The following is a 14212-nucleotide window of genomic DNA, read 5'->3' on the forward strand; positions in this document are numbered from 1 at the left end:
GATTATGCAAAGCTTTGGGTGAGGTGTTTTGTGTTTATGATGTTACATGCAACATCAGCAGCAGGAAGCATAATTATTCTCAGTGGTGAAAAACACTGGAGAGAAGGACAGAGGTGGAAGGGAAATTGTATTTCTTTAAAGTTTTCCTAGGGAAGGCTTGGCTGGAGAAATACCTTCTCCCGAAAAAGATACCCTCGCAGCTGCCCCACTCTTGTATAAGGGTTCTCATGGATACCCCTGTTCTCAAATGTTACAAGATCTTCAGGTTTATTTGGTAAAACCTAGTACATTCTAGATCATTCTTCAGATGTAGTCAATCCTGCCCTCTGGAGAACCCTGAAGCAAAGGCAGATATAGCAAATTCTAATAGCTAATCCTGAATTTTGAGATTTCTTTTCGCTAACCTAACTCACAGATGTCTATGATTTATGCTACATAGAATTGTCTATGATGATAGTTTCATTGTTTTCTACAAGAAACTGCGATCCACTAAGCATATCATCTTGTGAAAAAAAAAAAGTATGTTCTATTTAGCACAATTTCATTGAATCTCACCAACCCTCTAGCTGTTAGTTTTCTTTATATCTTTTTTTAAATATGTGGGCTGCCAAGAAGACGTCACGTTTTCTCTCCCCATAGATCAATATATCCAACAATGGATGAGAATAGTATTGAGTTTAGCAGCTGGATTTTTTATTTTCAAGAATGGGGCATCAAAACTTGTGGCTTTATTTCTTTGGAGAACTGTTGGTTGCAGCCATTTCTACACACAACAAAATCTATTTTTTTGTTTGGAGATTAATTCCACTATCATTCCAAGATTAATTTGGTGAAAACATGAATAGTAAACACACATCTATCCTTCTGTTTTGATGATTTTTTGAAGCATCTTGGTTCAATTTAGCAATAAAGTAAGTGCACCAACCTTAACCCCCAATGCAGAATACAGGTAGTCTTCAACAGTTCATTTAGTCACTGTTCAAACTTATATGGCACTGAAAAAAATGACTGTTTTTCACATTGACGACTATTTTAGCATCCCCGTGGTTACATGTTCAAAATTCAGATGCTTCACCACTGGCATATATTTAAGAGAGTTGCAGTGTCCCAGGGTCACGTGATCACTTTTTGCGACCCTCTGACAAGCAAAGTCAACAGGGAACCCAGAATCACTTAACGATCGACTTCTAACTTAACAACTAGAGTGATTCACTTAACTGTGGCCAAAAAGGTTGTAAAATTGGGCAAAAATCACTTAAAATTTTTGCTTAGCAGAATTTTAGGCTCAAGTATGGTCATATGCCAAGGGCTACCTATATTAGATTTCATTTCAATAATATTGGGTTTTCCTCTCCACCTCATAATCAACATGGGATGTTAAAAGTTGACTGAGCTCACATTATATTTTCCACAATCCACTCTTAGTTTTCCGTTTCTAGCTTTCTCTTTTCAGTAGTGTAATCCAGTCAAATTTAGAGCTCTTCTGCTGTTCTCGTGGTTAAAAAAACTGGAAGTGAGAAATCTCTACCACTTGACTTAACAACACCCTGATAAATCAACCAGAGATCTACACCACATGCGGCAAGGGTGAGAGGAGACAAATCTTGGCATTTTGATCCAAGAATTTATGGTGTCTCAACTCTTTTCTTTTGTCCTAGAATGCTCTTTGGCCACAATTGCCAAAAAATATTGTTTCTCACTACTTTGATATATAAAAGAATCAAAACACGTAATATAAGCAGGATTTTGTGTGTGTGTGTGTGTGTGTGTGTGTGTGTGTGTGTCTGAGTCAGAGTTGACTCCTAGTGATTGCCTGGACAAGAAGAAGTCCCTGCCATTTTCTCTGCAGAATTTTTGGAAGTGGTTCAGCATTGCTTGCTTCCTAGGAGAATCACCGGCTCAAGGTCACCAGTTGGTTTCATGCCCAAGGCGGGACTAGAACTCACAATCTCTTGATTTTTTTAGTTTGCTGCCTTAACTACTATAAGAAATTAGTTCAAATAAGGATTACTCTAGTTAAAAAAAAGGGCAAAGAATATCATCATCCTCATCACCACCACCTGGCATCCTGGAAAACCATAGTCATTGAATATATCCCTAAATCAGTTTTGCATTCTTGTTCTACCTATGATGGTTCCAAAAAATTAATCCCTTGAAAGGAATTATTATAGGTTATGATTTGTTTCCTAGGACAACTTCCCCCGTACTGCTGGTCTTCTGATGCATATGGACTTTGATTCCCATAATTCCAACTTGCAGGGCCAATGGGATTCTGGGAGCTGCAACCCTAAGGCATCTGGAATGTACCAGCATGGAGAAGGCCACCAAGAGATAAAGTCATCTAGTATTCTTAAGGTCACTTTCCCCCCGCTCTATTGGAGCTTTACCTGTTTGGATCAAGTTGAAGCTGATATCTGCCTCGGTAATCATGGGAAGGATGTGACTCTGACACCACTGCAATGCGTTACCTTTGCCTCCAAAGGGGTTGAGCAAGAGGAGCAGGCGGCGGGAACGTGGCAGTAGATTATGGTCAATCTCTTAAGGTAGGAAAAGACAAGAAGAAGATTTAAGCATTCTGATTTCCAAGGAGCCCTGAGAAAATTAGATAGACAGACAGACAGACAGACAGACAGACAGACAGACAGACAGACAGACAGACAGACAAGCTTTATTTACTGTGCGCACACTGGCATATATTAAAAATGAAATTCTGTTGCCCACTCTAAAAAAAAGTATATACCCATACACGTACATAACACACATATACACATGCTACACACACACACACACACACACACACACACACACACATCACTGTCCATTTTCAATATATAGTGGAAAGAGGGGACTCTGAGCATTCATCACAGGGTTGATACTATATGGAATAAAGCTGCGACTGAATCCAGATGTCCCAAAAGTGCTTTTTCAAGAGGCAATTGGACTTCCTGGTTTTTCTTTGAAGATGTTTCACTTCTCATCCTTCAGCTCTGAAGAAGCTTCTTGGATGAGAAGCAAAACGCCTTCAAAGAAAAAAACAGGAAGTCTAATTGCCTCTTGAAAAAGCACCTTTGGGACAACCATGACCTGGATGACTGAGGAACTCCATATACGCTGAATCCAGATATTCTGCTTCAGATACCATGAAGCTCCTTCCCAGAAAGTAACAAGGAAAACTGGCCATAGAGAGGATGTGTAGCATCCCTGACAATACTGAGGACCCTGCTCAAACAGCGCTTATATGTTATGTCCTGGATAGTAGAAAGTAAACTACCAACAATATTTTCTGCCGTCCTCATCAAGATAAGTAATTATGGATTTATCTTCAACCTAGCGCAAAACTAAAGTATAAAATACAAGATCCATTGCTATGACAAAATCGACTTCACATACTGTACACATTAAGGGACTAGTGGCAAAAGCTCCTGGTATTCTAATCTGTGCAGATACTAAAGATAAGTTAAGTGGGTGTAAGGGTACAAAGGGCAGAGAAACTGATAGCTATGAGAGAAGAACAGTCTAAAATTTGGTCACGGTTAACATTTAGATTTGTAAGAAAGCAAACCTAGGTGCACGCCTGAAAGGGGAAAAAATTAGTCAATTACGAGGCTGAATTGAAGAAAATCTGAATATAGGGAATTCTCAAATTTGGACCACAATTGAGTCCAAAAATTTCATTTCTGTTAAGTGAGACAGCTGTTAAGTGAGTCTGGCCCCCATTATACCACTGTTGGAAGTTAAAGCCCACCTCTCTCCTGGGAAAATGAAATATTTTAGGATATACTAAAAAGGCAGAATATTTCCCTAAAAGAGAAGTAGAAACTCAGCCCCCCCCCCTTATTAATGGGCCATTAAGACCTGGGCCAGTCTATTCTACATAACAAAGATCTACCTCCTTCAGGCAGAGCCGTAATAGGAATTGGCAAAAGCCCTTTCATTACATCGTCAACCAACAAGAGTCAACCAGGCCTGGGACTCAAAAGACAACCTACAAAGTTACCCCTGCATGGCCCCATGACAACCAATCAGAACACAAGCTCAAATTCAAAGCCCAACAAAGGGCATAAAATCCCTGGCACTCTCAGTATCTCTTCCCTTTTCGCCCAGGAGCTTCAAGGCATGTGATCCTGTTCATTAGTAAACCTTCTTTCTTTCCAAGCAACTTGATTCCAGTGTCTTTTTCCCCACTTGGAACTGAATCCAGATGGACATTTCTTCCAACACCACCTTTTTTGACACGTTAAGTGAATCATGGCAGTTGTTAAGTTAGTAACACGGTTGTTAAGTGAATCTGGTTTCCTCACTGACTTTGCTTGTCAGAAGATCGCAAAAGGTGATTACATGACCCAGGGACAATGCAACTGTCACACATTCGTGCTAGTTGCCAAGCAACCAAAATCTGAGCACGTGACCATCGGGATGCTGTAAAAACCAGTCATAAGTCACTTTTTTCAATGCCACTGTAACTTTGAACGATCACTAAACAAATGGTTGTAAGTCAAGGACTATCTGTATAGTATTATATTCACTATGGGATATCTTCCTAGAATACAAGGAAAATCATCCCATCACTTCAGCATTTGCTCTGGTAAACTAGCTAAGTTCATGTTTTAGGAAGCAGAATCTGCTGTCTGGTTTCTCATGAAGGCATCTAAAAATGCCAGCACAGTAGTTATAATCCTTGAGCAAGCTTCCTGCTCAAATTCCACCCACGAGATAAAAGCAACTTTTCCAAACCGCAGGCAAGAAGGAAAGACAGATTAATCCTGAAAATTGAAGCCTGCAGCTCCAAATAACTGATTGGTCTTCTCAGGATCTACAGCTAATCTGCTAATTTTAGGTCACAGACACTCAGCATTACTACGCTGAAACCTCAGAGCATTTGAAAGCTGTCTGAATGGTATTTTTCAATGTGCCAAATTATATTGTATTTACATACAAGATCTATATATCTACATATGTACTGATGAATTTGTATGCATGACTATTTAAAATCAGCCTCAATCCAGTGCAAGGTGAAGGTATTTAAGAATTGTAGATTTCAATTCCCAGAATTCCCCAGCCAACTGGGAATTCTGGGAATTGAAGTTCACAGGTCTTAAAATTGTCAAGGTTGGACACCTCTGCCCTAGAATCTGGTTTCCCAGATTCTTATTGTCTCCAGATCCATTTTGACTGTTGGTTTAACTATTCCGACTTTTATTATCATGATCTTGTATTGATCTGTTATTGATTTTAGGGGGAAGGCAAAACTCCTCTTTATTTCACCACTACACTATCCATTGGTATATATTCTTAAATCCAAGAAAACAATACTACCATCTTCAGTTCTTAGATGTCAAGTATGAATTTGCTAAGAGCCAGTTGGGGTAGTGGTTAGATCATTATGCTAGAAACCAGGAAATTGTTTAGTTCAAATCCTGCCTGAGGCAAAACACTAATATTATTTTGATTTCAGCTGTCATCTATTCTAGTCCTGCCCTTTTAATAATGTATTCAGTGTACAACTCAATAAACATTGAGTTGAGGTGTGTCCTCATTTCACTCCCTTCCCTAAATCAGAAATTTCTCTAAATTCAGTTTGTTAGCACATGTTCTTTTTACATAAAGAACTTCTTCATAAGAATAAAATCTTCAATAAGTTTATTAGCTTCACAATAGTCTACATTTTAATATGATTGCCACAATTCTTTCTGTACCATTTTACATGTTAACACTTGTATGTATACATCAGTTGTGGTTAGTTTTTAAATTATCATTAACATTGATGTATTACTTTTAACTTGTAAATGTTAACCTTGTTTTTAATTTTGTTTTTAACTGTGCTTTTAGATGTGTTTTATACTATTTTATTTGTAAACTGCCCAGAATCACTTGTGAGATGGGCGGGGTAGAAACTTGATAAATAAAAATATTATTCTATGTTTATGCTGTACGTTGTCCAGAGTCACACTGAGTGAGTAAGGCAGCCTTATACATCCTTATATAAACAGCCTTGCTCTTGTGAAGAAAACAAAGATGTTTTCTTGCTCTTTATTTATCCTGTGTTAGCTCTCTGCTATGACATTCTCTATTTTTTGGAATCCTGTCTGGCTATTTAATCTTTCTTTCTCAATACACTGTGTATTCTTCCTTGTACGTTCTTAATTGAAATTTGACTTCCATAAGGAATTAGTTCAACAATGTGCATACTATTTTGCATCTAATTTCTTTGGTATGGATATGTAAGACTGTACATTACCCAATTTCTTGGCTGCATGGACTTAATTCACATTGGTTGATATAGGGAGGTTAAAATTGTAATTCTTTTGCACTGATAATGTCACCTAGTTTGGATAATGACATGTCTGCAAGAAAACAACCAAGCTCAGAGATCACCAAGGACCCCACATCTTTTTCTTGCAACTTTACACATTCAATAGTAATTCATTTAATCTTAATGATTTCTAATTTGATAATAATTTGATAATTTACTTAATTCCAACACTGGAAGTTTTTAAGAAGCGATTGGATAATCATTTGTCCTAAACGGTATAGGGTTTCCTGTCTAAGCAGGGGGTTGGACTAGAAGGTCCCTTCCAACTGTTATTCTATTATATGACAATAATTTGACATTAGAGCAATTGTCTATTGTACCTTATTGTCTAAGGTTGTCATTTATATTTTTGAATCTCTCTGCATATGATTCTGTCCCTCTGTCATTTCTTTTGTGAAGCATTTTATACTGTAGAACAGATAGTTATAGCCATCATGGCTATAAGTTATGAAGGGTGTAAAATGGTCATGTGACCAACCTGATTTTAATAACCTTTTTTATGGCGATCATAAAGCAAACTATGTTGGTATGAGTGCGGCTCTGCAAAAAACTGGAAATAAACACCGTTTTTTGGCAAAATGGTTGTAAAACAGTCACATGACCAATGGCACACTGTGATTGGCTGTATATGTGGCCTGCTTGCCAACTGTCAGAAGTAAGGTCACATGACCAGGAGACAACCATTGGGACTTTGAATTTGGGTCATAAGTACCCCCCTCCCCCAATTGGTTTAATGGAACTTCAAATGGTTGCTAAGCAACTGTTCATAAGTTAAGAACTACCTGTATTTTCATCTTTCATTTGCTTCTATAGAGTATTCTTGAGATTCTTTCTTAGCTGTAGTATTTTTAATCTTGAAACCATCTTATTTTCTGTTGTTGTCCTGTTCTGGTTTATCCAAGGTTTCTGCCCTCCAACTTTCTTCGGCTGCCATGATAGCTCATTCTAAAACCCATTTGAATTTTTCCACTTCAAAATTTTTGAGATCCCCCGCCAACTTTTAAAATATAACTAATCTCTTCCAGAACCGTTCATGTCATAATTTAAGCCTAGTGAAACTGCTTTTCATTGATTTTAGGATCTGACTAGATATCTTCCAAGCCAAATCTTGTTAAATCTGTTCTGGTAATAATAATTTATGTCTGTTTCAATCTGCACCTGAAAATATTCTGACTGACTTGCATTTTTCCAAATTTGGATCCCTGTGTGATTCCATTATGTGTACTGTCAAATAATTATGTTTTTTGAAGCAAGTATTGAACAATATTTTATTTACTTAATCTAAATCTTCCTTTTCAGTACTTCCAATTTGTTTCATTTTACTCTAGTCACCACTGGTGATACTATATGCTTTCCTGATGTTTTATTTTAGTTCCATTTGCAATTTGCCATATAATTCACCAGTATGCACCATTATTGCTTCCATAATATAGATATTAACTAGATATTCACTAATTCTAACAAACATATTCCTGTTATTTATTGGATTAAAACCAAGGGCTGTACATATTTAGTAATGCTAAATTTTTAAATTTCTCTACTTTATTCTTTCATATTGCAGATGACATACCTTCAATTATGAATCACACAATCATCTTAAAGTGATCTATTCTGCTGTATCTGAAATCACTTATTTCTAAAATATCTATTTCTATTTTGACAATTCAACTCTTAAGTTGTTTCATACTTTTCCTACTCCATCTTTCCCTTGCATGAGTTCTCATAAAGCAAGAAATTCCTCTTTTGATATCAGCACTCTGAATAGACTTCCTTACAACTTTGGTCTAACCATACCATCACTTGTACATCCACTCCTCATTTAGTGACTACTTCAGTTAGCGACCATTTGCAAATACAGTACTAAAAAAAATCATTTTCTGACCAATGCATGACTTTATGGCCATGCAGTTGTGTGAGTCATACTGACATAGTCGTTGGAGAAAGCTTTATCTGAAAGAGACAGCAGCAATCTGTAGGAGGTGACCAGGCTGAGCCTGAAGGAGGGGGTCAAGCATATCATCAGTTTGGAATCCCTTTGCGCTCACAAGAGATCTAGGTCCAGAATTGACTCTTATCTACTGCAAATTTGCCTTGACAATTAGTAGTTCAGATCCTTCTTGAGACAGCAAGGAATAAACTTGTACTCATTTGAACAACCTTGGTTCCTAATTTCTTGCACCTGATACAACTAGTAATCTTTACAGTGTCTTTCTCTTGCTCAGTTTTGTGTTTCACTCAGTGAACATTTCACCTAAAGACTGATCAATGGAACAGAAGTCAGTTGCTAAATGAAGAGTGGATGTATTTGCTAAATGAGGAGTGGGTGAATTTGCTAAATATTGCTAAATGAGGAGTGGGTGTGAAAATGTATTATTTTTTCCTCAGTAATCTGGTACACAGACCTGTCTAAATAATAATATAGTTTTTTTTTGTTTTTGTTTTTGTTTGTTTTGCTAACGGGCTCTGTCTAGGAAGTTACATCTGGCAGGCCTTAGGCGATGGACCTTTTTTGCTTGTGGCATCTGCATTGTGGAATATTCTACCTCATAAAGTGAGGATGGCCTCACTATAGCTTCTGAAGGTCCCTCAAGACCTGATTATGCCAGCAGACCTGAGGATCCCGCAGGACAGGTGAATTAGTGGGGGGCTGTTTTTATAGCTTTTAAATCTTCTGGTAATTGTTAACAATACTGATTTTAGATACTTATTTAGTTTTGTTATAACCTGCCCAGAGTCACTTACTTATAACAAGTAAGTGATATAAATTAGACAAATAAAAATGTAACAGCAATTTCTTGCTGCCTTTATCAGAGTTAACTTTGGAATTTCTTCTCCTAGATGGGATGGTTGTTTGTATGATTGCAGAGTCTCGTCATGCATATTAGTTTGGTAAAAAAAATATTTTTTAAAGTTTATTTAAGAAGTAGATCTGGACTTCAGATATCTTGAATTTTGAAGACAATACTGATGGAAACTAGGCACCATAGAGAACTCTTCTAAATGCAAGGGCAGTTTATTACCTTTTACATGATTTAGAGATTTGGCATTTGTATGGAGAACTTGCTGATCTAGGCCATGCCATGTTAGCAAAAGGTCAAACATTGCCTCCATAATCATTAATCAAATATATAATCAGATTATATAGAGATATGAATTTTCAAAAGCACAAATATACACGTTAGGCAATTACATATTGGTATTTGCCAATATTTTATATAATCAGGTTTTGAAGATCGTAGAGATAATTATTTATTCAACTTTAGCCACTGCCCTCAGCTGAGATTTAATGGGTATAAATCTGTAATAAAACCTCCAAAGTATAACTGATCAAATAAAAGATAAGTCCAAAAATAACATCACAAAAGAACATGAAAAATGTAAGTTCTAATAACAGCAAGAAATAAATAACTAGATAGATGTATTCAAATGTCAAAAGCCCTCTTGAACAATTCTGATTTTAATACTTTCCTAAAATCATACAGTTTAACCCTCTGGTCGGTCAGGACTGGACTGTCATAGAATACATGACAGATGCCCATCCTATTTCTATAGTGGTACCTAAAACTAGTTTAATTAGGGCAACCTTGACTTGTGGATTTCAACTCTCAAAATTACCTAGCCAACCATGAGGAATTCTGTGAGTTAAAGCTAAAGTCCACACATCTTAAAGTTGCCAAGGTTGAAAAACATGATTCTGGATGGAAGCTGATCCCAATTTTATCTATTTTATCATGCTGTCTTAAGTGCAACAACCTGGCACAATTCCAACTTAATTAAATGCCCCATGCTCTGTAATGCACTGACAGCAAGTAAGGACATTTGCAGAATGCCACAAAGCATGGCATCTTATCATTTCCCCAAATTCCTGTCAGATGAGCCTCAGAGAAGGGCAAAAGTTTTCTAGGAGGATGCTGGTTTGTGGAAGAAACTCTTCCCAATATTTATTTTAGATGCACACAATGTAACAATAGGGGTGAGAACTGAACAGGCATTTAAGCCTTTGAGAAGCAAGTTTAGTTGGTGCTTGAAACAGAGGGCAGGGCCAAGGCAAAGAAATGGGTGTGGCCATATAGAAAAATCTGACCTCCCAGCAATTATTGATATTAAAACAAAATAATATACATTGTAATTATAATAAATTTCCCCATTTCTAGGGTTAGGCAATCACTTCTGTAGTGATATAGCTTGAAACCCATAATCATAATTTGAAATGAAATTCTGTTTGCTTTCACACAGGAAACATGCCACACGGACTAGATACATTGTGCTCTACTTTGACTTTCATCAGAGTTGAAGTGGAACAAACCTTTATCCAAGAAGCGGCCAAGTGAAATCCACCCTCTCCTTTCTACATGACACCCTTCTGCTGTTTTTTTAAGGTGACCTTACCCAATTTCCTACCTTCCAGATATACAGGCAGTCCAGGGCTTATGATCACAATTGAGCCTAATTGCTAAATGAGACATGTCTTAGATGAGTTTTGCCCCATTTTATGACCTTTTGTGCTATAGTCATTAAGAGGGCTCCTTGATGCTCTATGAGCTTGGTTTTTCTTGCAGATATTTCATTACTGAAACTAGGACAATATCATCTAGTTTGGATAATGAAACATCTGCAAAAAAACAACCAAGCTCAGCGAGCATCAGGATTCTTCATTTAAACTCTGAGAGAGAGATATTCTCCTTTATTAATACAGTTAAGTGAATAACTGCAACTGTTAAGTTTAATAATGTTGTTAAGTGAATCTGAATTCCCATTGACTTTGTTTGTCAGAAGGTAACAACCCAGGACACTGTAACCTTCATGAATATAAATCAAATGTCAAGCATCTGAATTTTGATCATGTGACCATGGAGATGCTGCAACGATTGTAAGTGTGAAAAATGGCCATAAATCACTTTTTTCAGTGTTGTTATAACTTTGAACGGTCACTAAACAAACTGTTGCAAGTCAAGGACTACCTGTATTGGACCTACTCTCAATCATTCCTAGTCTGGTTCTAATGCCAGAAAGCCAACCAGGAAAAACTTACTTAAAGCAAAACTGGGTGCAGAGATGTAATACAGGTAGTCTTTGACATACAGCTATTCATTTAGTGAGGGTTCATATCAGGGGTGGGATTCAAATTTTTTAACAACTGGTTCTGTGGGCATGGCTTAGTTGGTGGGCGTGGCTTGGTGGTCATGTGACTGGGTGGACATGGCTTGGTGGTCATGTTATTGGCTGGGCATGGCCAACTCAATATCACTCACATCGAGGCACGCATCTCCTCGCCTGGCCTCTCATGACTGTGGGGATGCTGCAACAGTCGTAAGTGTGAAAAACGGTCATAAGTCACTTTTTTCAGTGCCATTGTAACTTTGAATGGTCACTCCACACAAGCAAAATACTAGCAAAGGAGGGGAAAAAACTCCAGAGAAGTTCCAGAGACAGGAAGTCTAGTCCTGCCAAGAATGTAATAAGGGTTAACGGAGAGGCAGTTTCTGTAAGCAACACCAGAATGTTTCCTTCCTGCCTTCCTTACAGGATTAGACCAGTAATTTCTTCTAACAACTGGTTGTCCAAACTGCTTAGAATGTTAACAACCGGTTCTACAGAATAGGTGCAAACTGGTAGAATCCCACCCCTGGTTCATATTCATGAAGGTTACAGTGTCCTGGGGTCATCTTGTTACCTTCTGAGAATCAGTGACTTATGACCATTTATCACACTTACAACTATTACAGCATCCCCCTGATCATATGATCAAAACTTGGCAGCTAGCATGTATTTATGACCGATGCAGTGTCCTGGGGTCATTTGACCACCTTTTGCACCCTTCTGACAAGCAAAGTCAATGGAGAAGCCAGATTCACTTAACTGTATAACTAATTTAACAACTGTAAGGGAAGAAAAGTCATAAAATGGGGCAAAACTCACATAACAATTGTCTTGCTTAACAATAGAAATTTGGGGCTCAGCTGTGGTCGTAAGTCAAGGATTACCTGTATTGAGAGGAAGGGATATTGTCCTCTCCTCTCTTGGCCTGCTTTGTTGGGTGAAGGTCACTCTTGCACAGAGGAAGTCTCCAAGCTTTGAAAAGTGAATGGGTCCCCATAAAATACAAGAGGATGCCTGTTTAATTTCTCCTTTACAGTTGCTGTGAGAAAGAGCCACAACCCAGAAAGCAGCACTCCCCGCGCTGAAAGACTGGTGACTCTGCAAATGAGAGTCTGGCTCCAATCTGAAAGGCTCCTGTGGAGTTTCTCACCATTAAACTGCAATGCCAGCAGCTCTGTGTGGGATGCAGAAAACATAACACTCTCAGGATTAGGATTCCATGGTGGAATCTTGGCTTATGTCACTCCCCATAATTCATCTGTGCCTTTTGATGTCTCCCAGGTAATCATGGACTCTGTTGTATAGCAGTTGGGCAGCGTAGTGCAACTTCCCAAAGGAAGAACAAGCTGTTCCTGTGTTTGTTTACAGGTTGTCCTTGTCTTAGCTAAGTTCCAGTGATTACCCCCTCCTCAGCCACATGATCCCAGGCACTTGGCCACATTTATGGCCATTTACAGCATTCTTTGGTCATGTGACTGCATTGTACAACAGGTTCGCTGAAAACTGGCATTTATTTCTACTTTTCAGCAACATGGCCCATAGCGAACAATTGTTTTAATGAGTGCAGCAAGAAAAGGTAGTGAAATCAGATCAATCATGTGAGTGATCTGATTTACAACTGTCATGATTTAAAACTGTGATGCGAAAGCACCATTATACTCATAAGTTGAGGACTATCTGTATTATTACCATTAGTTATACTCTGATCCCCCTTTTTCAAGACCCTGAATTTCTACAGTAGAGAGGAAAGGAAATACAGGTTAATTCCTCAACTTACGATCCCAAATGAGCCTGGTTGCTAAGTGAGAAATTTGTTAAACGAGTTCTGTCCCATTTTACAACTTGTCTTGCCACATGTGTTAAGTGAATCGCTGTAGTTGTTAAATTAGTAACATGGTTATTAAGTGAATCTGGCTTCCACATTGACTTTGCTTGTCAGAAGAGTCGCAAAAGGGGATTACATGACCCTGGGACACAGCAACAGTCATAAGTATGAGCCAGTTGTCAAGCATCCAGATGTAAATCATGTGACCATGGGGATGCTGCAATGGTCATAAATGTGAAAAATGGTCATGTCACTTTTTTCAATGCCATTGTCACTCTGAATGGTCACTAAGTGAACTAGAGGACTACCTGTACATCAACAGAAATCACAATCTAAGTAGCAAATAACTCCTTTTAACTGCCCTCCAGAAGGAAGCCAGGAGAAGACAGTGTTATGGAGCAGGAGGAATTGTCCCATTGCAAAAATTGGACTGCCACCTGTCAGAAATGGTGTAGGGTTTCCTGCTTGGGCAGGGGGTTGGACTAGATGACCCACAGGTCCCTTCTAACTCTGTTAATCTGTATAAAAAAGGACCCACATTTTCCCTATCTGGGGACCATTCCTGACAAAGGATTCTGGGCACTGCTTTGAGGGAGATGGAAAGACCTGAGAAACAGGGGTGAGATTCAAATTTTTTAATCACTGGTTCTGTGGGCGTGGCTTAGTTGGTGGGTGTGGCTTGGTGGTCATGTTATTGGCTGGGCATGGCCAACTCAATATCACTCACATCGAGGCACGCATCTCCTCGCCTGGCCTCTCATGACTGTGGGGATGCTGCAACAGTCGTAAGTGTGAAAAATGGTCATAAGTCACTTTTTTTCAGTACCATTGTAACTTTGAATAGTCACTCCACACAAGCAAAGTACCAGCAAAGGAGAGGAAAAAAGTTCCTGAGACAGGAAATCTAGTCCTGTCACGAATGTAATAAGGGTTAATGGAGAGGCAGTTTCTGTAAGCAACACCAGAATGTTTCC

At 38.4% G+C, this 14212-nt stretch overlaps 1 protein-coding gene across 2 annotated transcripts in view; it reads right to left on the reverse strand.

Annotated features, from left to right (window-relative positions):
* SPHK2 (sphingosine kinase 2) overlaps positions 1-14212 on the reverse strand; it is a 31649-nt gene that overhangs the window by 6677 nt on the left and 10760 nt on the right. For both annotated transcript variants that reach the window (XM_087948159.1, XM_026682417.2), the window contains exon 3: positions 2388-2537. In XM_087948159.1, the coding sequence (XP_087804285.1) occupies positions 2388-2537 (150 nt within the window). The remainder of the gene's footprint in view (positions 1-2387; positions 2538-14212) is intronic.

This window comes from Notechis scutatus, chromosome Z, assembly GCF_049901735.1.
Source record: "Notechis scutatus isolate UNSWTSFEM ecotype Mainland chromosome Z, rNotScu1.2, whole genome shotgun sequence".
Classification (NCBI taxonomy): Eukaryota; Metazoa; Chordata; class Lepidosauria; order Squamata; family Elapidae; genus Notechis; species Notechis scutatus.